Genomic DNA, 22,666 nt, shown 5'->3' on the forward strand with positions numbered 1-22,666 from the left:
CAAGTAGCCTGACATCGATTTAATTCCTTTGATGTAAGTATTGAATTTGGCAGATTTATCCGGCTTCATCTCACTGACATTTCAAGCAAGGATATAAACAGAAGATGATCTGTACGTGAGCCGAACAGCCTTTAAAAGTTTATGGCTCTTCAATCTGCGGTCCCTCTCGTATCGATACATGGTGAGAGGAAAAGGTCGTGAGAACATCTATCAGATCATTTATCATCACCTCAGGTGGTCTGAATGCAGCCCAGTGGAGGCTGGGACGCAGGTGCGACACGTTGGTATGCCCTGCGTGAACCCTGTCTGCGCCCGAAGTAGCGTGGAATTTTCAGGGGGCTCGTCGAATCGGCGCTAAACTAACTCGAGGTTAACAATGCTCAAGTGAACTAGAATCTAGGCCTACCAGCCCAGGTCTGGAATGTTCAGGGCTGAGTTGCCCCTGGTAGTGCTACTCCAGACTTGACAGAAGCTCTAGGCTTTTTGAACTTTTGGTACGTAACGTCACATTTGTATGGTCAGAGGCCCCAATTTGCACTCATCCATGTTCACCTGACACATTGTAAACTGTAGCTGTGTAGTCTTCCTCAGACACATCAGTCTCCGACCGTCACTTGCAGCAGGGCAGAGTGTTAGTATCCCGTTCCAACTCTAGCAGTCCGCGGAGAACCGGTATCCTCCTTTTCCCATTTGATTCAAGGGGCTCTTCTATATACGCAGCTGTCCTGGGCATTGGCGTGCATATGTCCCTACAGCTGCGTGGCACGCGCACATCCATCTGCAGGGAGCGTTGGAGCAATTCCGCTAAAACCCTCCCCAGCCGCAGTTTCTCCCTACCTCCGGCACATGATTTCTTGACCTCGCCAGAATGAATCATCACGTAATATTTGACTTGAACCCTACAGGGCATGTTGGGCGATGGAGATGGATAGACCGCGACTCTTGTGTAGAATTTCATCATTGGCTTAGATAATGGATTCGCTGGATTATGGAAAAAGACTTTAAACACCAGCTTCAAGTGGTTTGACCGGAAGATAATGTTCTCAAGCGTCTTTTTTCCTTAGTGGTCTTGGCCTAACACTCACGCACGCGTCGCACGCGTCATGGCGGATTTACATCATGGATCAGAGAAGGCATGGTTGACCCTCTTACAAAAGTTCCAACTTTCTTATAATGAATATTCGCGACTCTTGTCATAGACTAGGTTTACTTAGGAAGGTGTGTAACAGAGCATCTTACATACTTTATCTAGGCTGTTTGCAACTTCCTATGTCCGACAAGGATCCCTCTCACTGCCAGGCGTGTCATTTCATCGACAAGCGCTCGTCGTGCACAACTTTCTCTTAAGTGACATAACGGAAGCGTGCCCTATTTGCCTGGCGATCCTCTTCCGAGATACCCACCACTTGAGCTTGCGACTCTCCCTTCATGACCTCGGCCACATCCGCTCCCGAGTCGAGCTTCTTGTTGGCGCGTTGAAGGATCACCCGCATCACTAATGCCAAAATAATTGTTCCCAGCGCAAAACCGGAGTTGACCGACATGGCCAGCACATAGCGCGGCTTATCCGTGTCCGGGTACAAGTAAGACGTCCAGACCTAGCGGGGGGTTTGTCAGCGTTGATACTAAGAAAGCTCTGGGACAAACGTCAACGGACCTGTGAGATGTTTCCAAAAGCATTTACGAACGCCACAGCTGCGGCGCGCTTGATTCTAGGCCGCAGCATCGTCTTCTGCGCCCACGCGAGCACGACTGCATTCGCTCCGTGGCCACCGCCTACCATGAGCATCATCGCGAAGTACCGTGGGCCGACCTGCAGCGTTGCGGCTGCCACGACGAATCCTACAATGGCCAGCGCCAGCGGCCACATGACGTGGAAGGACGAGTTGTTAAGGCGGTCGGCGGACCAGTTGTTGACGACGGAGATGATGAGACCCAGGATATACGGCGGCGCTGTGAGGAGGAGAGTGACCACGCGGTTGTAGCCCAGGGTCTGTACCACGGAAGGGAAGAAGTTGGAGGTGGCGGCAGCAACCTGGAGACAGAAGAACATGGCCGCGAAGATGTAGATCCGCCAGTCCTGGAACGCGAGCTTGAAGCCGTAGCTCCACTTCTCCTCGTCCTCGTCGACTTGGCCGGCGTCTTGAATGAGTCGCCACTCGGCGACGGCGCGCTCTGTCGGGGTGAGCCACCGGGTTGTTGAGGGCCAGTCGGGAAGGACGAAGGCGGAGCAGATGGCGACGAAGATGGTGATGGAGCCTTCGATGAGGAAGAGCCACCTCCACGACTCCAGTCCGCGGGCACCTTCGAGGCCCTCCTTGATGCCGGCTCCGATGAGCCCGCTGAAGGCGCTGCCCAGTTGAGTTGCGGAAAAGAGAACAGCGCTTCGCAAACCCATTTCGGATCGTCGGTACCAGGAGGAGATGAGGAAGAGAGCTCCGGCTGAGTAGATGTCAGTCTTACGATGTAAGTAGGCGAAGGCTGTGTTGTGGTGGCTCACGATAGAATGCAGCCTCGACAAACCCCAGGAAGAATCGTAGGGCGTAGAGGCCGGCCGCGTTGTGAGCAACGCCGGTCAGGGTTGAGAGGAGACCCCACATGGCCATGCAGCTGGGGAGATATATCGACGGCCTTAGGTTGGCCAGGAAGACGTTGGATGGGATCTGCATGAGGACATAGCCAACAAAAAGAATTGCAACGGCCGTGGCGTATTGGTTTGCGGAGAGGTGGAGAGTCTCGGCCATGCCGGCTACTTTGGCAGCGGCGATGTTATTCTACCATCATCTCACAGTTAGCATCAACTTAATCTTGATCAACTGAAATGGTGCAGTGTTTCCAGCCTCTGGGCTTGTTGGGGAGTTATAGGTATCGTTGAAAGAAGTTGAAAGAAGAAGGTGACTTACTCTATCCAGGTAGTTGAGAACGAAAATCAACCACACGCAAGCAAGCAATCTCATGTCAAGCTTCCGCTTTAGCTGCTTCTCCGCAGCCTCAAATTCCTCTTTGGACATGAGTTGCGCAGGAGCCAAGCGGTTCTGGCTGAGTGCTTCTTTGGTCTCGATCATGTCGACCGTCCCGTCGACCTTGGGCTCGGCAACTTTTTCAGGCTCCATGACGGCAATCTGCAGAAAGAGCTGCGGGTAATTGCTTGATCAGAGAACAGATTGAGTGTATATAGAGTTCATATCACAGTAGTCGACGAGGGCTATGGCCTTTTTATACATGGGTTGTCGTCGTTGACAGTGGACTTGCCCCGGACAAAGACGACAACCCCTTATTCATGTCTCTCCGCTAGTGGCAGCACATCCCCAATACCCCGACTTACACGCGGGTCTCTTGCGGGCATTTGGCCTCCACAAAGGTTGCTGCTAAATCCTACCCCGCATGGGGATGGGAGTGGTCCGGGGAGGTTTTCGCTCCACCGCAAAGCCGAGTCGATGGTGAAAGGCTTCAGTGCAATCTCGGCTTAAACCCGAGCAAGGATGGATAGTTCATGTTGGCTAAGGAAACAGTGTTTAGCAGGTTTCTGATCTATGGGGTCTTGAAGAGATATGTTTTATGAAGATGTAAACTGTTTTAAACTATGAAAGCGTCCCAGCAAAACATGTACTTGTTTCTCACAGCCTGGATCTCCCAGAGCGATCCAACCTCTTGGCAGGGGAGTGAGGGCAATTATTGGATTGGATGTCATTAATCCTGCAGATTGGTCTTGGGTATGCCGCATCATTGCTGGGCATAGACCAGCGCCAAGGCAGGTTCCTCGGACCCGAGTTGGCAACTCGGGAGGTATGCCCATGGGCTGGGCATGTAACCGTGAAAGATGTAGTAATCCGTAAAGAGGTTTCTCTACAAATTTCGCTTTCACTTACCCTCATACGGTGCTATACACTCCCACTCGCCTCAGGCGCGGTTTTTTTCTGGAAGGAAAGCAATATGTGTGTTCATCATCCAAGGACACAAAAGATAACCGTTGACGGCCACGTCGTCTCTGAACTGCCATTTACTCTACGAGAAAACTTTGATACCTTAGGTAGGAAGCGTGCCTTTCATGTGGGTACTGTATCATGCGGAAGAAAGAGCAGCAACGTGAACGATAGGATGCTGCGAGAGGAGTTTGTTCTCCGGGATGCTCCATCATCGCGCCATGGCGTAGGTTGATAGAGAGAAGTGTTGTGTTTGACATTACCGGTTTGGAAACGAACTAGTTCAAACAATGGACGTGGGTCAAACCTATGGAAGTCCCGGAACGTGGCGTTGAATATTTTATGAGTTACCTTAGCCTGTTGAATACATCGGGGAAATCCCGAGACGAGAAATGTCCTCGGTCTGGAATGATCCATGTACTTACAGCTCAATAGAATATTCGGTTATCACGGCATGGTCTCTTGCAATATACCTGCTCTTTTGTTATTTCGTTAGAATCCCACCCTTCTGTGACATGTTGCGTGGCGAGAGATAAGACCTTGACTTTTGAATGTCTCTTTTTTGGACGACCATCAGGACAAATCATCAGGCGTTTGGTGTTTGCCCATTCACGACACTCATTGTAATCAATATTTTTCACTTATGAATAAAACTTGATCCAGAGGTAACGAGATGTACTCACGGACAGGCACGGGAAGATTCCACATATAATCCAATCCGTGCTCCGCCGGGACCAAGTTATAAAAGATATACACTCTCCTCTGTAGACGCACTAGTATCTTTGGAAGGCTCAGTAAGGGTAAACCAGAAAGATGGCGACTCGAAATCAGGTTAATAGAATACACTGACGCTCATGAGAGATTTTAACCCGCTGATATGGCGCCATATCCTCTTGATGTGGCGAACCAGAACCAGCTTGCATAGAGGGTGTTCGACAGGCTATCCGTCTCGATGACGAACATCCTCACGAAACACATTTTTCACCGTACACAGAGCACAGATAGAAAGACTGTCTCCTACTGTAAGAAATCCTTAAACGTAGCAAAGGGCAGAGTATGGGTTCAGAGAGAACTTCTACATGAACCGATACTCATACAGTCGGTCTTGCCCAAGTCCACAACCTCAACTGCAGCCCAACGAACACGCATACAGTTCACTATAACCAGGCACGCGGCGACAAGAAAGACGGCATTCATCCACAAGCATAACGAGGGCAATAATGTCGCGAAGATGATTTTAGATTCATTAATACTACAAAAAAATACGTGCGCGAGCACAGCAGCAATCTACATGAAAAACGACACCACCGCTCACGAATACCCTCATCCCAAAAGCACCAAGGATAGAAACAAAACAAAAAAGTGAAAAAAAAAAAAAAAAAAAACACATGACCAACGTAACTATCGAACCGTCTAGAAACCCACCTCGTTTCCTCAATTTCTCATCGACGTCATAATTGTCAAAGACAAAAAAAAGAGACAATTTTAAACAAGAGGTAGCGGCTAAGGGGGTGGTGGGCAGAGGTCACTCGACACCACCCAGATGAGGCAGTGTACAAAGACAGCGCACATGACGCGGTCAGAGGGGGAGGGGGGGATAAATCAACTTACCAACATACTGGGAGAAAAATAACAAAAACCGTAACGCGTCACGACACCTGTTGGCACGCGGTAAAACGGGATCAAGGAAAACGGGACAAGAATCGACGTAATTTGGTCTCGCACGCGGACTTTACGGGCCCCACTGTACGCGATATCATGCCCTATTTTACCATGTCAATACCGATCGTGGGTGAGCATGAGTATAAGTCAGAAGCAGGAACCCATGGGAGCCATGTCAGATAACGAAGCAAGTGATCCGCGTGTTTTAAAAAATGACAGCGGCCCGAAACAATCATCAAGTCGAGGTAGAAAAAAAACGAAATTTAGAACTCATGATACAGTGTGGTATGTACACTTGGTGGACATATATACAGCGACGCCGCCTGCCGTGCCCCGGCCGCCCTGCATGCTAGTCCAGTCCTCTCCTACGCCCCTTGGCCGCCAAGGCCCGCGCCCCGCGCATCGCGTCGGGCTGCGGTTTTTGTATGCGGCTCAAAGCCTCTTCAGGACTCCTTCGGCTACTCATCATACTACTACTGCTGCTGGTGCTGGTCTTTGCCGGGCTGGCATCACGACGGCGGAGGTGGGGTATCTTTGGTGAGGAACTGCGAAAGGAAGTTGCGGGTATCGAGCGAAGTGAAGAATAAGGTTTGCTGTCGAGGTAAGAAGACGCCGCCGCTGTACTGATAGTGATCCCTGGTTTCGGTGTGGGGGTTTCCGAGGACTCCATAATGTCGTCGTCGAAGAGGTCGAAGGGTAGCTGGGTGGTGGGAAACTCGTCCTCGTAGTCGTACTCGTCCTCGATCGCACTCTCTGGGTACTGAGTGTAATCGGGATGTTGCTCCTCCTCGACGCTGGATTCACGCGTCGAGCGGTTCTCGAGGTCGGAGAGCGAGGTCGTTAGCGAGTCGGGGTCTTCGGACTGCGAGGTGTATTCCTCTTCGTCGTCGAGAGACTGAAGGACTCGCCCAGCAAACCTGCCGGACTCGGATCCCGAGAAGGAGAGAGTGCGTGCGGGGGTGAGGTTGCGGAGGACGTAGTCGTCGTTGTCGGTATCGATGGGGGAGGACACCGATGTTTCGGAGTGGGTGGTCATGGAGCGAGGAGAAGGGGGGAGATCAGTGACGACGGCGGAAGACAAGGAGGTGGAAATGTGTAGAGGTTCATGCGTCATAATAGGCTTCTCGTCATCGTCATCGTGAAAGAAAGTAGGACCGTCGACATCGTCGAGGCTGCTGAGGTTCGTACTCGCGGTGCGGACGCTGCAGCGGTCACTGTAAGAAGATCCATTGGACGAGGCCGTATAGTAGCCCTGGCGACTGCAGTAGTCGTCGGGGAGGTAGCTAGAGAAGAGCCGGACAAGGGAGTCGAGGGAACGCGTCCGGAAGAGCTGCAGGGCGTAAGACCACTGGGCGGTGCCAACGAGTTTGGGGTTGGCAATGATCTCGACTGCAGCGAGATCAAGCGACGCGTTGAGTTCCTTCAAGCGTTGCTCCTTGCGGTCTGCCATGAGGCGGTGGAACTCGTCGGCGGTATCGGCGAGACGGGAGACCTCGAAAACATCGTGGTGAAAGGCGTCAGGGTCCTGAATGCTAGAGGGTATAGTGTTGTATTGGTCGTGTAGTTTGGTGGAGAGATCGTCTCTCTTCATCCCAAACTTCCAAAACGGCCATGCCATACACGGGTCGTCCATATTATATGGACGGAATAGTGAGTGTTATCGATCCGGGGGGAGAATCGGTCGGTCGTTCGGGGGATTCAAGATGGGGAGTGGAGGTCGTCTAGGGAGAGGGAGAGGGCGGAGGAGAGAAGGAGGAGGAGGAGGATATGGGGTGAGGCCGTGGGCTTCGGTTTGCAATATTGTAACTATTGTGGGATATTGGAGACGACATGAGAGGCATCTAGATCTGGCGAACAGGAGGAGTATCCATTGCGGCGGTTTGAGTATTCGGCGAAGAGCGAGGACGCTGAGAACTGGGTTTGCTGGGCTCGATGGTGATGACAATGGACAGTTTCAGGGCGTGGAGACACTGAGGAGTGCGGGAATGAGTTGGTCGGGGGGGTGCCGGAACGCAATGTGGTGAAGCCAGAGTCGGACGAATATCAGGCCGATTCAAAACATCGCCAAAAGTCACGTGAAATCGGAAAGAATTGCAAAAATGACGGGTGGGCACAGGGATCCAGCGGCTGGGTGAGCGCTAGCGGCATGGACAGCCCCCTGTAACTGCAGCTGAATCCCTGCCGTGGCCGACGAAATCGGAACACGAGCCCTGCCACTTCAGGCTCCGCCACTCTAGCGAACCAATGGGATAAGCGGGGCGAATGCAGGAAGGCCTGGTGTTTGACGATGCAACCAATAGGAGAGGGCGCTACTCCTGCAAGTGTCACAGCGTTGTCCACCCACGCAAGCCACGAGACGACAATTTTTATCTGGGCGCAGGCAAGGACAGGTTACCATGCCACCACCGCACTTTCCAGTGATGATAGCCTGAATTTTGGTTTTGGCCCCCCAAGATAGCAGGTACTACTGCCATGTAGGTGGGAAGAGGAAGGAGTGGTCGAGGTGAGAGTTTAGAAAGTGGAAATTGTAAATTCGTCAGGGAAGGAAGCACCTCGAAATCAGAAAAAGTGGGGTCATTACCTTCTCAGTCATCCTGCCTCGCTTCGTGGACCAATCACCGTGTGAATCTTTGATTAATGCTCATTCTTACTCATCCATCCTCATTCAGGGCTCACCACGCATTCATTCTCGACCATTGCTTCGTCATTGTCTCTGCACCCCCAACAGTGTAAGGCAAACACACTCGAGAAACAATCATCAGTTTGGCATTTGGTCTTTGTAAGGCCAGCCTGATACCCGATCTGATCCCGAACAAACTGTTTCTTCATAAAGACATCTGCGACCGCATCCCACCCGAGTCATGGACGGTCCGTTGTCTTTTATGTTTCCGATTTATCTCCTCATGGCCCTCGACTCGTGAAGCCGGGAAAGACAGTTGGATCAAGTGATTTTGTCCCACCCCGTCAGATCGGGTCAACTGTCAGGTCCCTGGCGAGCACTGCAAACCAACTTATTTGCAGAGGTGACGCCGATGTTCCGATTACTCTCAGATGCCAACAGGTGGCCTTACTGGTCGAACTGCCTCGCCTAAGAAAGAGACTAACTCGGAGTAGCTGGGCAGGGCATGTGGGAGTCCTCCTCTGGCCGTTGGAAAAAGAGGCGCTGTGGCTCAGCCATGGTCAGCATAGCTTCCGTTTTGGCCTCCGAATGGCCATTATCAGGGTCACTTTGCGCTCGTGGCAAAGTCACTCCACAAGGAAGATGTGCGCCAGGATACTTTCTCCCATGACAGACAAGAAGATCTCGACTGTGGGGGACTATGATCTTCCCCCCTCAGCGCTAATTCCCCTCCCTGGGTAGCAGCCCTCTCTGTGCTGCATTTCCCTCTCTTCCCCTCTCTTCCCAAGACCCCTACCTACTACTACATAGTAGAGGCCAAGCTCGAACCCCAGGCACCCGTGTCCTTCTACAGGGTTCGATGACTCTTTATTTCCCATCTCAGCCCTGAAAGCTACAGTCCTCGCTCAAACTCACTCAAACCAAATCTCATATCCAACCACAAACATATCTTGTCTCTGTTTCCCACCTGTTGGAAACTCTCAACTACTATGCGGTCCAACTGACTTATCCGCAAAACTCACTACGATATCATCGTGCCCTGCCAGTAGTAGCTCTCTGCTGGTCAGGACTATCTGTCAGTCACTCTCTGCTGGGAACCCGCCGATAGACTACTTGAGGCTGAGACTCCATCAGCAGGCCCTCCTCAAGGTCCCAAGGTCCCTCCCAGTTCACTCCCGTTCAGTCCCGTTCACACCGTTACCCGTCTGCCTGCCCCATCTCAGCTCAGTCCCCAGTTCTCTCTCTCATCTGCCCCCCCTCCCCCCGTCAGTCAGTCGTTGACTGTCGCTGATTTCCAGTTGACTTTGGGCTCATCTGTCCATCTGTTCATCTGACGTCCGGGCCTGCGCAATATTGCAACTCCTCACGGTGCCTTTTACCGTTGACGGTGCCCTGGCGGCTCATTAATTCCGTGCTGTTCCTGCATTTGTGCCTCTAATCTACTGTTTCTCCCCCATTTTCTCTGTCTTTTCCCTTTCCTCATTCATCCTATTGTGCCTCAACTCTGAGTAGCCTTTATAACCGCCGGCTTTCCCACCCCCCTGGTTCGCTGCTGCGAAACGAAATCTCACCACGCACACCTTGCCTGTCAAACCCGCACAGTCAGCCCTCTCTGCTCTCTGCCTGTTCTGCCTGGCCGACCTATCCCCGGACAGACCACATCTTTCGCAACTCAAACCAATCCTATCCCGGCTTGAATTTACCCACCTTTCGCCACTGCACGACTCTTCACTCCAACTGTTCACAGTCCCTGTGAGTGTACCCGGAGAGTCTGAGTCTTTTCGTAACCGCTTTCGCCATCGCGCCACGCATGGACCACGACGACAGCTAGGCACAGCATCGTCATCCCATCCCCCCTCTCTTTCTTTTACCCTTATGGGCGATCACCGCCGGGTTCCCGGCTCGGAGGAGCCCTCGGAGGAAAGAACGGAACCCTTCTCTCAGTCCGAGATCGATGCCCGCCTGAGGAGCATTCGGGTGGAGGAGCCCTTGGACCTCCCCCAAGCCGACGCCGTCCCGCTGGACTTGTTGCGTGTCGAGGAGCATCATCACAAGCAGGGCATCCGTATCCTCGTCCGACCCCTCACCCGGAGCCGCTCCGTGAGCCCCGGTAACTACAATTGCCAATGGCTTGCCCTCCGCGCCGAGGTCGCTTCCGAGCAGGAGCCCCAGCACAAGGTGCTGGCCGTGACACAGACCTCCAAGGATATCAAGTTCTCTGTGCGCATTCCGCCGGAGCGGCTCGACGATGACACCCCGCGTCCTCCGCTGTGGTGCGAGCTGTACTATGACCCGGCCAGCGACAATCAGATCCTGCTGAATCGCTCCGAGGTGCCCATATCCTTGACTAGAATATCCGACGGGCCCGCCGCGACCGCCAGTTGGACAGTGAATCCGGGAACCCCCAAGGCCCTCTCGCCAGGCACTTGGCGGATCAATGTTCGAGACATTTCAGTCCTCGATTTTAGAGTTTTAGAGAAGCGGCCCGCTTTCTTCAAGAAGGAGGACCCCGAACCCAGGGAAGAGGCCGCTTCGGGCTCAGGCTCAGATGCGCTCAACGCCTCCGGCAAGCGGTCCTTTACCGTTGACGAGGATGCTTCGAGGACCGAGAAGAAGCCGCGCACGGTGGAAGATGCTACCGTAAAGGAGGAGAAGGAGGACGGCGTCATCATGTTCCTCCGCCCCGCAGCCAAGCCCCTCGTCTTCCCTCTCCCTACCGAAGCCAAGGGTAGGGAAGTCGTTGCGTCGAGCGGCCATGCCCTTCTCGACATGCAGAATGATGATACAGTGGTAATCCCAGGCGGATGCGAGATCGATGAGTATACCGTCACCAAGCGCGACCAGATCGCGTCTACGGCGCTCTCCTCCGTCTACATCGCCAAGCACTCCAACGTGCCGGACGGCATCGTCACCGTCAAGGTCCTCAAGACTCGCGCCTTAAACCCGAGCGCCAAGCCCCAGGACAATAACGAGCGGAATGTTATCCGTCAGGCCGACATGTGGCTGCGCGAGTACCAGTCCCAGGATGACCTTCAGCATGAGTCTATCGTCAAACTCTACGGTGGTGACGCGCGCTACCTGTCGCTGTACATGGAGCATGTCGATGCCAAGGACCTCTCGGCCAAGGGCGTGTGGCGCAACCACATCGACCACAGCTTCCTGGGCGACCGCGCCGACGCCTTCACCATCCTCCGCGACATAAGCGGCGCGCTGCATTACCTTCACAGCAAGTCGCTTGTGCACAACGACATCAAGCCTGCCAACATCCTGTACTCGCCCACGCGCGGCGCCGTGCTCTGCGACTTTGGCCTCTCAACGCACACAAGCGGGCCCGTGACGACCGGCGGCACGCCCTACTACATCCCACCCGAGTTCATCGGCAAGAAGCTCCGCGGTCCACCGTCAGACGTTTGGGCGCTCGGCGTGACGATGCTTTACGTACTCGGCCAGATCCCCTTCCCAGACGCCCGCTCGCGCAAGGGGCCCCGCCCGCTGTACTGGATGATTGCCGACGTCAACCGCCCCATGCCCGCCGTGAGAGAGCGCGCCCCGCCATGTTCCGCCGTGGACATGATGTACATATGGCTGAGCGAGGTCGCGCAGGCTCGGGACAAGTTGTACCCGCGCGACAAGCTCGAGCGGCTCGTTTCCGATATGTTGATTCCCCAACCCAACCAGCGTATTACGATGGCAAGGGTTATGCGAGAGCTGTTCCACGTTGAACAGACTCTCGCGAATAGATGAAGTGATGATTGTCTGTGGATTTAATATCAGATTTGTTGTGTTTGGATTGGTTTGGGCTTTTTCTATTTTACAGATAGAGGCCGTTGAGAGACCACGGCACGAGATGGATGTTGTTTCATTTTTGTTTTGCGAGAGATACCACTGATGTTGGAGAGCCTGATTTTTGTTTTTCTATTTTTGTTATTTTTTTGCATGATGAGTAAGTCGGTTTTTTTTTTTTTTTATAATCTTGTTTTACATTTGTCCTGTCCAAGTCAAATCACCACGTTGACGCGGACCCAGGTTATTTACTGTCAACATTTGCATTTTTGCCTGCCTTATTACGCGAGCATCCCCATATTCAAACAGCATTAAGCATCATTAACGTTTTATTCTGCATCCACGGGTGGGATGGGTTTGGTATCAAAGCATTCATGTACATTAGAAGGCACACACGCACACACACATAAACGCATTTCTCATGCCGTGATGGTTCCCCCCCTCCTTATCCGTCCGTCCGTCCGTCGTATCTCTTCGTTTGGTTGTTTACAGGCTCATGCCAAAGACAAAGGCAACGCTAAGACCGACGACGGAGGTCAACGCAGCCATGTGAGCGCCGCGGCCGGACGCGTCGCTGGTGCCGCCGCTGCCGGTGCCGTTGCTTGCGTTGCCGCTACCGCTACCGCTGCCGCCCTCGACGGTGCCGTTGGCGCTCTGCTCCTTGATGGGGTACACGGTCACACCCTCCGTCTTGCACTGGTCGCCGGAGAGGGCGGTGGCGTTGGAGGTGAAGCGGATATCGGCGCACTACGTGGCATGTCAGTTTTGTGGACTCCTAAACCCAAAACCCCAAAGACCTTGTGTGGGAACGACGGAAAGATTTTCCCAAGGGGACGTACGTTGTACAGACCAGCGCCAGAGTCACCGACGGTGACGACCTGGATACTGCCCTTCTGGCCCTCGGTCGCCGGCGTAGAGAGGTTGAGCTTGGGCACGCAGAGGGTTCCGGCGCCGGTGGCGTTCCAGAACTGCGGGGTGAGGGTGATGTTGTGCGTCGTGACGTTGCCGTTGGACTCGAGGCCGAGGTTGATGAAGACGTAGGTCCAGTCGTGGTGGAGGTCGAGCTCGATGGAGCCGCCGTCGAGAGGCCAGTCCGTCACGTTGCCCTTGCCGTAGGGGACGCCGGCGCCTTTGGATAGGGGTGTCAGACAGATTTTGAAGATGGGGGTCGGGGAAAAATCTGGCACAGCAGAGGAGACTTACATGGGTACTGCCATTGCGAGTATCCCGTCACGTTGGTTCCCTTGAGAGTGTCGGCGCGCCACGCGGGGTAGGTGAGGCCGAAGTGGGCGGAAGCGAGGTTCGCTGCGCCGAGGGCGGCGAGGAGGATCGTGTTGGGGGCCATTGTGTTTTTGTCTGGTCTTGGCTTTTTTGTTGATCTACGAAACTCTGTACGGCGGGTCTGGGGGGGAAGCTTTGACGTGGATACCGGAGGTGCAAGTTGGGAGGAGGTAAGAAGAGGGAGAGAGAAAGGGTGGGAGAACACGAGAGATTAGTTGCAATTTATATATCCTTCCAAAAGCTCCTTCTTACCTCGTCCTCCTCCATGAGCTGTCCCCGCATTTCAGGCTTGCAGACGCCTTAAAGGTAGCTTATCCTTACCCTTGGGAGGAAAGCAAGTGAAAGAAAAGGGAAAATATGCGGCAAGGATGCCAGCTGCAGAGACGGGCTCGTGGGGTTTAGGAGCAGCTGGTATTAGCGTTAGCACGGAAAAGGACAGCCCCCGAGTCCAGCCCCAGATCATCACCATTGCCCGTGGGAAAATCTGCTCAAAGAACGCCACTATGCAAACATGAACTCGCAGGTGAGGTGGCCTATGGAAATGCGCCGCTTCGCGGGTATGCGGCACGTTTCAATCACATCCCCATCCCGGCGTGGTCCTAAGCTGTCTAGCTTTCATGGCAGTGAGAGAGGGGGGAAGAGGATTCACAAAGGAGGCCTGCAATGGGAAGGTGAGCCAATGGAGGGCGCCAATTGAGCAAGTTTATTTCTGCTTGGGGGGGTTAGAGTAGTAGCTATTTAGCTTAACCCTGTTTGTTTAGCGAGAGGAACAGCTAGCTGTCTGAGGTTGAGGGTGACAAAAGAACGGGCGAGATTAGTTTTGCAAAAAATGCTCTCGACGTTTGACAGCGCTGGAGGGGAGCAACTGGGCATGGATGATGGGCTTGATGTGATGTTCGGGACGGAGAGGCTCAAGGCGGGAACGGTGACTGGGTGGAACGAATCAGATGGCGGGGCAGGGCCGGCTGCGCTAGCGCGGTGCCTCGCTGCAAGTATCTTGCTCAAACTCCCGCACTTCTGGCCCGAATCGGTAGCTTGGGATGCTGAGGAGGGCAACGCGCTGCGCGGATTGGACGGGGGGTCAAGGTTATGGAGGATGCTGTTGGGGATGGCTGGAATGAGCGAGATTTGTTTTGTTGTCCGGCCAAGATGCTGTATGTGGAAGGGACTTGTCGATATCGAGTGAGGGAGAGCTGTTCTGCTGATGACATGGGAGGCTGGGCTGGTTGGGGGTTGGCTGAGAGCTGGTGTGTCACAAGCTAGGGGTCTCTGTGAGTATTGGAGATGGAATGGAGAGATGAGTTTCTCTGGTCCTGTGTGTGTTCTTAGGTCTAGCTTGAGTATGTAACATTCGGGGTCTTGCTGGGTGTCAAGGTTTTCAATGGACATGGTTGATTACTGTCCGGAGCATCACCGCTCCATTCCGCACCGAAACCTTTTTCGTTGTGGGTATCGTACCGTCTTCAGGCTTATCAGATTTCCATGAGGCCGAGGCCGAACGCCAACTTGTCCCGACCGGACAAGTCACGGAGCAAAGTGGACCTGTTGCCACCGCGATGCATTGAGCAACATCCCCACCGGCCTCGGCATGAATCTGGTCGTCTGGCATCGAGCAAAGACCGAGACGGGGGACGTGCGGAGGATGAAGCTGTCTGGTTGGACCCGCTAACGGCCCTATTTTGACCACACTCCCACCGCAGATTCGTCGTTTTCTTTCGCCGTGTTGATTGTCTCGATAAATGCCGTGTTCGACGTAGATGATCAGCTTAGTTGTAATTCTCCAATCTCTCAACGTTCTCATGAGAACCCCATCTCTTGTCCATGCTCGTAGCATTCTTTGTGTTCTTAGCTTATCGTCTCCTTTCGTCCCCCTCCGTCGCCCTCTTTCCTCGCCCATCACAGTCTCGTCTATTATCCGGGCTCGACCGATCGGGTGAAAACTCGGTGAGCGCTAGACCTTGAACGCTTCTTGGGCGCGTAAAAAACCAATCCCCTCAACAGCTGAGTCAGCTACCACAGCGCCGATGGTTTAGTGGTAAAATTCTCCGTTGCCATCCAGCAGCGTCGGGGAGCCGGGGGTTCGATTCCCCCTCGGCGCATTTCTTTTGCACTTTCCAGCAAAGTTCGTATTCTCTTTTGCCAAGATGCTGCTCGTATGGGTAAGCAAGCAAGCCAAACCAGCCAGCTGACAGTCAATCTGCATGCTGCTTGAGATTATACAGCGCCTGATGCCATACGACGTCGCATTGAACGCTTTTAGTATCTGTATACGACATTTCTTTCCTCCAATCGAGACATGAGCGAGGCAACACAATCTGGATGCCCCACACTTGGTAAACATCATTCATATTCGTTCGATGGTCGCGATTGCAGTCGAGATTTGGTAGAGACCCGGGTCTTGCTACACGGAGCGGGAGGGCGAAGGACAGCAACAACGATAGTGACTAAAAGGCGACCATGGCTTCAAACGACTCTCCCAAAGATTGCCATTGTCAAGGCGCAAACCATCGTACGTGACCGACGATGCCACCGCCGCAAGAAGGCTGACTCCCGCCCGGTGAGCGATCGTCGGTGACTCCAGACAGGAAACAAAAATGACGAAGGAAGTCAAAGTCCACGACGGACCCTATCTGTAGTTGCAAGAGGGGTCGAGGACGAAGCCCCGCCGGACTGACTCAACGTAAGGCGACCAATTATAGAGACTCAATTGCTGGCCCCGAGGGGAGTTGCATCATTTCCCGTCCAAAACTCGATCATGAAGCATGCGCAATGCCGCCAATATGGAAAAAGTGGTGGAGAAGACCGCGGCGGCCTCAAGTATCTTGTACCTTTTTCTGCGCCAGAGTGGGGCTCTAGTAACAACCGCCCACCAATAGTGCTCTTTGGAAGAAATCTGCCCTCCATTCAGCCCCGTCTAGCGTATGGCTTGTTTTTGAGATACTTGAGGGGTGGCCGCTGAGATGCTGCCAGAGAGTATGAAATTCGAGAGAATATTGAGAAAATTTCAAAAAAAACTTTCATGATGACTTAAGAGGATTTAATGATAGTATATCTTTTGACATAATCTTTAAATATGAGAATACAATAAATTCGGAGCGTATAATCCCCTCGCAAAACTCTTGGACCTAACATTTAATCTCACTCCAAAGTCTCCTTATGAGCTGCGGTCGGCGCACGGGCCACTGAGGCCAAATCACTGCGCCCCTCCAGGAAACGGCACAGGCAACCGCATCCAGCCAGTAAGAGAGCGCCTGCCTCGGTCACTGGATCGTTCAAATCCCCAGGCATCCCTCGCGCATCTCGACTTGACATCTTTCATCCTCATCCGACTTACCAATCTATCTCTTCATACCTAGCTTTACCTTACCTCACCTCATCGCTCAAGCTTGAATTTCGATTTGGATCATCGATAACGCCCTTTCAAGCTTTCTTAGCACCCTCCCCTGTCTCATCCGATGCGCTGGTTGTAGAAGCAGCTTTCCCCGCCGCCAAAATGGCCCGCCTGAATGATCCACCGGTCTTTGACCGTTTGGACCAGTACGATTTCGATGACGACCCTGGCCAATACGTGCCAAGCCAAGTCTTCATGCCAAACGCCATGTCGGACTGTTTTCCGAACCTTTTCGGGATTCGAGATGTGTCTGATGACATGAGCCGCTTGACAATGGAGCCGTCTGCACACAATGTTGTCGTCTACGACTACTCACTTCCCTTGAGAAAGCATTCAATTTTGCACCAAGTAGGTTAACATCACAGATCGTATATGCTCTACTAGAATGTAGAGGCTGACAGGACTCCCTACCTAGCCTCAGTTGTCTGCAACGACATCCCCCTTTGTATGGATGCCGAACTGCTGCAACCAAGACGCCTTCATCATCTCCGAGGATGCCCCCCTCCGAGATTCAGACCACGACCTCACAATGTGTGACGTCGCCAACAAGGACCCAATCCTTACTGCATCGTGGCTTCGGCCTACTCAGCGTCTAGTTTGGACGCAGGAGACAGACGGTCATCTAAGGATTGGAAGACACTGCCTCGAGTCTCCAAAGCCCAATCTGTTGGAGCACTTCGATGGCATCACCCAGACCTTGTCGGTTGCTGTCTAATTTGGTGAAGATGATGTGATTCATCCGCGCAGGTATGCCATACTCGACTCGCCAGGTCCATTGCACATGTGACATGTAATTAACGTCGATCCCCTAGGTTGGCCAAGGACCTGAGTACGTCGTAAAACTTCTCGAGGGGACATCTAACCTTGATGACACCAGCTTACTCGCTCACACACAACCATCGCCATTTGTGAACCACTACGCTCAGCTGATTGCCGAGTACACTACCATCTACGACCACCATTATAACCACTTTTACCAGCAACCTTCAACTTCTGAGACGGAGTTGACCGAAATGTCTGTTACAACCATTAGCGGTGACAGACAACTAAGCGATACTACTACAACCCAACCCGAGATTGACGCCATTCTTACCACCATGGCAGTTACTCCCTCAGGTTGGCCCTCTGCGGGCCAGCCGAGATGTGCTGCACCCCACGACCTTATGGATAACACGTTTGTACAAGGCTCGCCGCTCTCCGACCTCTACGAGGCCCCGGACGAGACGGACGACTGGGCCATGCTTATGCAGCAAGATATGCTCGCCACTGGCGACTTTAACAACATGGACTACAACTTCCCAGCGGAGACCAACTACCCCCAGACCATCAGCTCCCCAGAGGACATTTTTAACGACCCTCTTGTCCAGTTTGACGTCGAGCAGAGCCTCCAGGGCGACTTGTTCGCTCTCAACGGCCCCCTGCCAGACCTCTCGACTTCGGACTACCTCTCGGGCACTGACCAGGTCTCCGTCTCCTCCTACCTTGGAAGTGCAAACACATCCCCCTTCGAGCCATCCCTCGATTTCTTCCCGGACGCTTCTCTGCAGGCCTACGGTAGCGCCTACGGTAGCGTCTCCGGCTCCCCCTTTGTCAACACCACCTCCCCCTCCAGCTCGGACGCCGAGTACCCCTACCGCTGCACCACCGACAACTGCACAAAGACCTTCCGCAAGGAGGCCCAACTGAAGCAGCACCAGCGCGTCCACCGCAAGGCCCTCGTCTGCCCGATCTGCCGTGCCGAGCGTCACACCGAGCACAAGTTCGCCCAGGTCCGCGACCTCGAGCGGCACCTGCAGGCGCGGCACCCGGAGGTCGCACAAAAGGCCAACGTCCGCTCCGAGATCCGGGAGTGCCCCCACCCCGGATGCGATTATCAGAGCCGGAGGGACAATGTGTCGAGGCATCACGAGAGCAAGCACGGGAAGAAGCTCAAGTGGAGGAAGAACGTTCCTCACGTGGTGGATTGAAACGTCAATTCTATGGGTATATAAAAAAACAAAGTGAGCGATGCGAGTTTTGGGCGTTATTGATACCTGCATTTTTTGATTTAACAACTTGGTTCGGTTTGGGATATTTCCGGTAGCATAGTGCATTTAGACCAACACATCTCAAAATACCCTGCTGGCTCTTATTGGTGAAAGTGACACGACTTCGGATTGATTTCCGAGTGCTTCTCGCGATAGCCCTGTTGTGGTACGCAGCAAGCGTGTTGGACCAGCCTGATTGTGGTTCCAACCGATCAAGATCGATCTCATTCGTTCTTATCCCATGCCGCGGCCGGCCTCCTGCATGTACCACCCAACGACATGTAACAGGACAACCAATATTCAGAGTTTCTCGACACAGGATGGCAGCAAAAATCTTGGGCGCACCATTGGGCGCCTACAACCTACCCCTCTTCGCCTCGATCGAATAGCATTTGCCTGATTCCCATGATACGGCGACTTGTAACCTGATCATACCTCTTATAAATACCACAGGCCGCATTCAGTCACGAAGAAATATTTCGACATAGACACACAATAGCCCCGCATCACACACAAGACAAGACAAGACAAAACGGACACGAAGATGCTCAGCCAACTCAGCATCAGACCGCAAGCGACCGCACCGCAGCGGAACCCGACTACTCTATGCCGATTCCATCTCCAAGGTTTCTGCCGTGCGGGGGAAAACTGCGTCTATGTCCATGATAAGCCAGCGACAACAGCGCCTGGAAACAAACCGGACGTCCCAGTTCGACGGGAAAACCCGCCTTGTAGATTCTTCATCCAGGGGTCGTGTTACAAGGGCGAGCAATGCGCATTTTCCCATTCGAAAGCACCTGATGAGGCGGTTCCGGCGCAGGTTCCGCCGGCCGATTCCCGTTCACAATTTCCGTGCGTCTTCTTTGCTAAAGGAAACTGTCGTAACGGGACGAAATGTCTCTATTTGCACGATGAAAATGCAGCTGTCGCCGCTGGGCCATCTGAAGATGTACCGGTAGGTATTCTCTCAAACACTGCAACGTAGTCTTGCTAACCAGTTACAGGCTCGAGAGCAGATCGAAGAGAGGCTGACTCGAGAAGTATTAGGTGCCTGGGTCGTTCTCGGCCCGGGAGCATCCGTTGAAAAAGTCTCGTTCGCGTCCGACTTTTCGACTGCAAGAATCGCTGGTCTGCCTGCCGGAAGCACCCCGGCCTCCGTGTCCCATCTCCTCGGGAGTGTAGGGGTCAACGTTCCCCTGACGTGTATCCGTATACGACCCCAAGAGCCAGACAACCGAATGGTCGCGGATGTCAGAGTCGAAGACCCAAACTTTGCCAAATCACTCTGCGATAAATACGATTCGGGCGAGTTTAAAATTCACGACCCATCAGACTTTAAAGTCTTTGCTCTTGCGGTTCCGGCCTCGAAAGGTACGACAGGTTTCACGCATCGTGTCACCTGCAAAAAGGTCGTCTGCTCCTGGCACAAGCCGATGCGCGTAGCGCTCCTCAGCTTCGACTCGGAGTTCCTCGCCAGAGACATTTGCGATAGGTTTTCCACAGGCACATACAAGGTCCTCGGGACCAAGGTCTCTTGCAGCTTCCGCTCGGTCGGGTCCCATTCCCGACACGTGGGCGACTGGAGACGGTTTGCCGAAGACCCGCGTCCTTGCGTGCTGGCGCTGAGGGTGCCGTTGGCGGCCACCACAGAGGATGTGCTGCGTATGATACCCAGAGGTATTAGGCCTAGAAATGTTGAGTTTGACGGCCTGACATATAGAGTCGGGAAGGAGTATGAGATGCGACAGCTTGCCATGATTGAACGGTTGTTGACCAAGGTTGGTCCTCTTGAAATGGGGCTTACCGCCAATATGGACGCGCCCGGGAAACGGGTCAAGGCTATGGCGCGGTTCAAAGACGAAACGGATGCGAAGGAGGCGGCCAGAAGTCTCCACGAGACCAGGCTGCCTTTCTACGAGTCTGATAAGCTTGACGTCAACCTATTGTACTCTGCAACCTATAAAGTGGCAACCAAGGTCTTCGAAGCTGTGTCGGCGGATGTGGACGCGGCCAGGGTTGCATATCGGGAGATGTACATCAGCTTCAAAAGCTTTCCACCGGCAAACGGATATACCACGCTGAGACTGGAGGGTGAAAACCGGGAAGACCTGGCCGCCGCTGAGAAGATTGTTGACAGGATTCTGAAGGGTGAGACGGTCATGGCTGATGATGGCGAGAAGCCTTTTTGGAGTCCATCGCTTGGCAACAGAGTAGCAGCCGGCAAAACCCTTGGACGAATTGAGCAGGAGTTCCAGGTTGCGTTCCATTGTGTCCCTTCAAAAGCGGAGATTAGCATGTTCGGAGCACCGGGCAAACTGAACAAAGCGCGTGATGCGCTACTTAAGGCTTTTGGTGATAGCCCTTCATCAGCTCATACAATCATGCTCGACGACAAGAGCTTCCAATGGGCGATCCGCGGGGGGTTTCAAGCGCTCAGGGATACTCTGGGTCCCGAGAACGTGGCTCTGAGTATTCTCCCGACGCTCAAGAGTATCGAAGTTTTGGGTCCACGATCGTCATATGACTTGGCGGTGGATATTATGTCAGGGAAAAAGCCTCCGTCTCAACTGAAGTCGATGAATCAGACGGACGAATGCTGTTCCGTGTGCTGGACGGAAGCAGAGAGGCCCCTGACAACAAAGTGCGGGCATGTCTACTGTCTTGACTGCTTTGAGAACTTCTGCCAATCAGCTGACTCTGGAGAAAACGGTTATAGCCTTCGTTGCCTCGCAGATGAAGGCTCCTGCGGAGCCATCTTTAGCCTGCCGGAATTGCAGGAGCACCTATCCTCACTTACCTTTGAGGAGCTCCTTACATCATCAGTCAAGTCGTACATCAGTAAGCACCCGAACGAGTTCCGGTACTGCCCCACGGCAGATTGCGAACGAGTCTACCGGGCTTCGCCTCCAGACCGTCCTGGACTCTACAGATGTCCTGGATGTTTCAAGGCCACATGCAGCTCGTGCCACTTTTCCCACGAGGGCAAGTCGTGTGCGGAGCATAAATACATTGCCTCGGGAGGCGAGAAGGAGTTCCAGCAAGCAAAGGAAAGGTTGGGCATCAAGGACTGTCCTAAATGTAACACCTCCATCCAAAAGTCCGAGGGGTGCAATCACATATGACGTGCCGGGGTTGTGGCGCACACATCTGCTGGGTTTGCTTGGCTACGTTTCCCACCAGCGGGCAGTGTTACACTCACCTGAACAGCAAGCATGGGTCGATTTTCCCAGACGAACCATTGTATAACCGATGATCCGACAGAGCCTGAAAAAAAAACGAGATTGGACTTGAGCTGCGCATGGGTGGCATTGTCCCGAATGATGCAGGAAACCCGATACCATGGGTTGCCGATCGGCGTTGGATGCTGGTTTCAACTCTGGTATATCTAAATCTGTACGTTCACCCATGCGTCTCAACGCCGCTGTCGCCAAGCGCGGCCCTAAGTTTGAGCTGTCAGTCCCATTGTAGGCTGAAATATGGGTCAGCAGAATATTGCGTACACAGTCTCCCCAGAGACATCGGAAGACTTGGTTTCCCGCGGCTACCTGATCCCCGCCTTCACGGGCTTATTTTACCTCCAAACCTCCGAAGAGGTGATCACTTCCTGAAAACTAGTTCACGAGATTGAGTGGATATATATTATCGCATTGCGCTAATGGGGCTTGGTCAGTTATCACTCTCAGGATTGGGAATAGTCTTGCAGGGATAGTTAGTCAAGCAAGTGCACCCGGACATAAGATGACGGAATGACGGAGTCTATCGTATTCGCGGGGCAAATATGGCAAACCAGGTACTCAGGTTTACGAAATCCACTCGTATCAACATCAAAGGGCATTTCTACGGGGCAGTGAAGGAACTGAAGACGAGCAGCTCGGTCTCGTTAAGCTCAAGATTGAGTTTACCATTCAACCACGGGAACTCTCTTCGTTTGGTCTTGGACAAACCTATTAATACCCCGGTCAGCGATTGCCGCCAAGGG

The 22,666-nt window shown here is 53.3% G+C and overlaps 6 protein-coding genes across 6 annotated transcripts; 3 read left to right on the forward strand and 3 right to left on the reverse strand.

The window, feature by feature from the left end:
• Window positions 1-1,343: 1,343 nt before the first annotated feature.
• CTRU02_210095 (major facilitator superfamily transporter) lies at window positions 1,344-3,113 on the reverse strand (the record flags this gene model as incomplete). Its single annotated transcript, XM_036720915.1, has 4 exons — window positions 1,344-1,598; window positions 1,658-2,442; window positions 2,501-2,774; window positions 2,904-3,113. 4 exons carry the CDS (start codon window positions 3,111-3,113, stop codon window positions 1,344-1,346), a joined length of 1,524 nt encoding a protein of 507 aa, XP_036587755.1.
• A 2,821-nt stretch (window positions 3,114-5,934) lies between these two features.
• On the reverse strand, window positions 5,935-7,218 carry CTRU02_210096 (uncharacterized protein; the record flags this gene model as incomplete). The annotated part of the gene is made up of 1 exon (XM_036720916.1): window positions 5,935-7,218. One exon carries the CDS (start codon window positions 7,216-7,218, stop codon window positions 5,935-5,937), a length of 1,284 nt encoding a protein of 427 aa, XP_036587756.1.
• Window positions 7,219-10,080: 2,862 nt separating this feature from the next.
• On the forward strand, window positions 10,081-11,949 carry CTRU02_210097 (serine/threonine protein kinase-like protein; the record flags this gene model as incomplete). The annotated part of the gene is made up of 1 exon (XM_036720918.1): window positions 10,081-11,949. One exon carries the CDS (start codon window positions 10,081-10,083, stop codon window positions 11,947-11,949), a length of 1,869 nt encoding a protein of 622 aa, XP_036587757.1.
• Window positions 11,950-12,474: 525 nt separating this feature from the next.
• On the reverse strand, window positions 12,475-13,333 carry CTRU02_210098 (Uncharacterized protein; the record flags this gene model as incomplete). The annotated part of the gene is made up of 3 exons (XM_036720917.1): window positions 12,475-12,735; window positions 12,828-13,117; window positions 13,192-13,333. 3 exons carry the CDS (start codon window positions 13,331-13,333, stop codon window positions 12,475-12,477), a joined length of 693 nt encoding a protein of 230 aa, XP_036587758.1.
• A 3,429-nt stretch (window positions 13,334-16,762) lies between these two features.
• CTRU02_210099 (uncharacterized protein) lies at window positions 16,763-18,627 on the forward strand (the record flags this gene model as incomplete). The annotated part of the gene is made up of 3 exons (XM_036720919.1): window positions 16,763-17,008; window positions 17,076-17,369; window positions 17,473-18,627. 3 exons carry the CDS (start codon window positions 16,763-16,765, stop codon window positions 18,625-18,627), a joined length of 1,695 nt encoding a protein of 564 aa, XP_036587759.1.
• A 1,298-nt stretch (window positions 18,628-19,925) lies between these two features.
• Window positions 19,926-21,809, forward strand: CTRU02_210100 (ariadne ring protein; the record flags this gene model as incomplete). Its single annotated transcript, XM_036720920.1, has 1 exon — window positions 19,926-21,809. One exon carries the CDS (start codon window positions 19,926-19,928, stop codon window positions 21,807-21,809), a length of 1,884 nt encoding a protein of 627 aa, XP_036587760.1.
• Window positions 21,810-22,666: the final 857 nt, after the last annotated feature.

The sequence above is a fragment of the Colletotrichum truncatum genome, assembly GCF_014235925.2.
Source record: "Colletotrichum truncatum strain CMES1059 chromosome Unknown Contig_0006, whole genome shotgun sequence".
Lineage (NCBI taxonomy): Eukaryota > Fungi > Ascomycota > Sordariomycetes > Glomerellales > Glomerellaceae > Colletotrichum > Colletotrichum truncatum.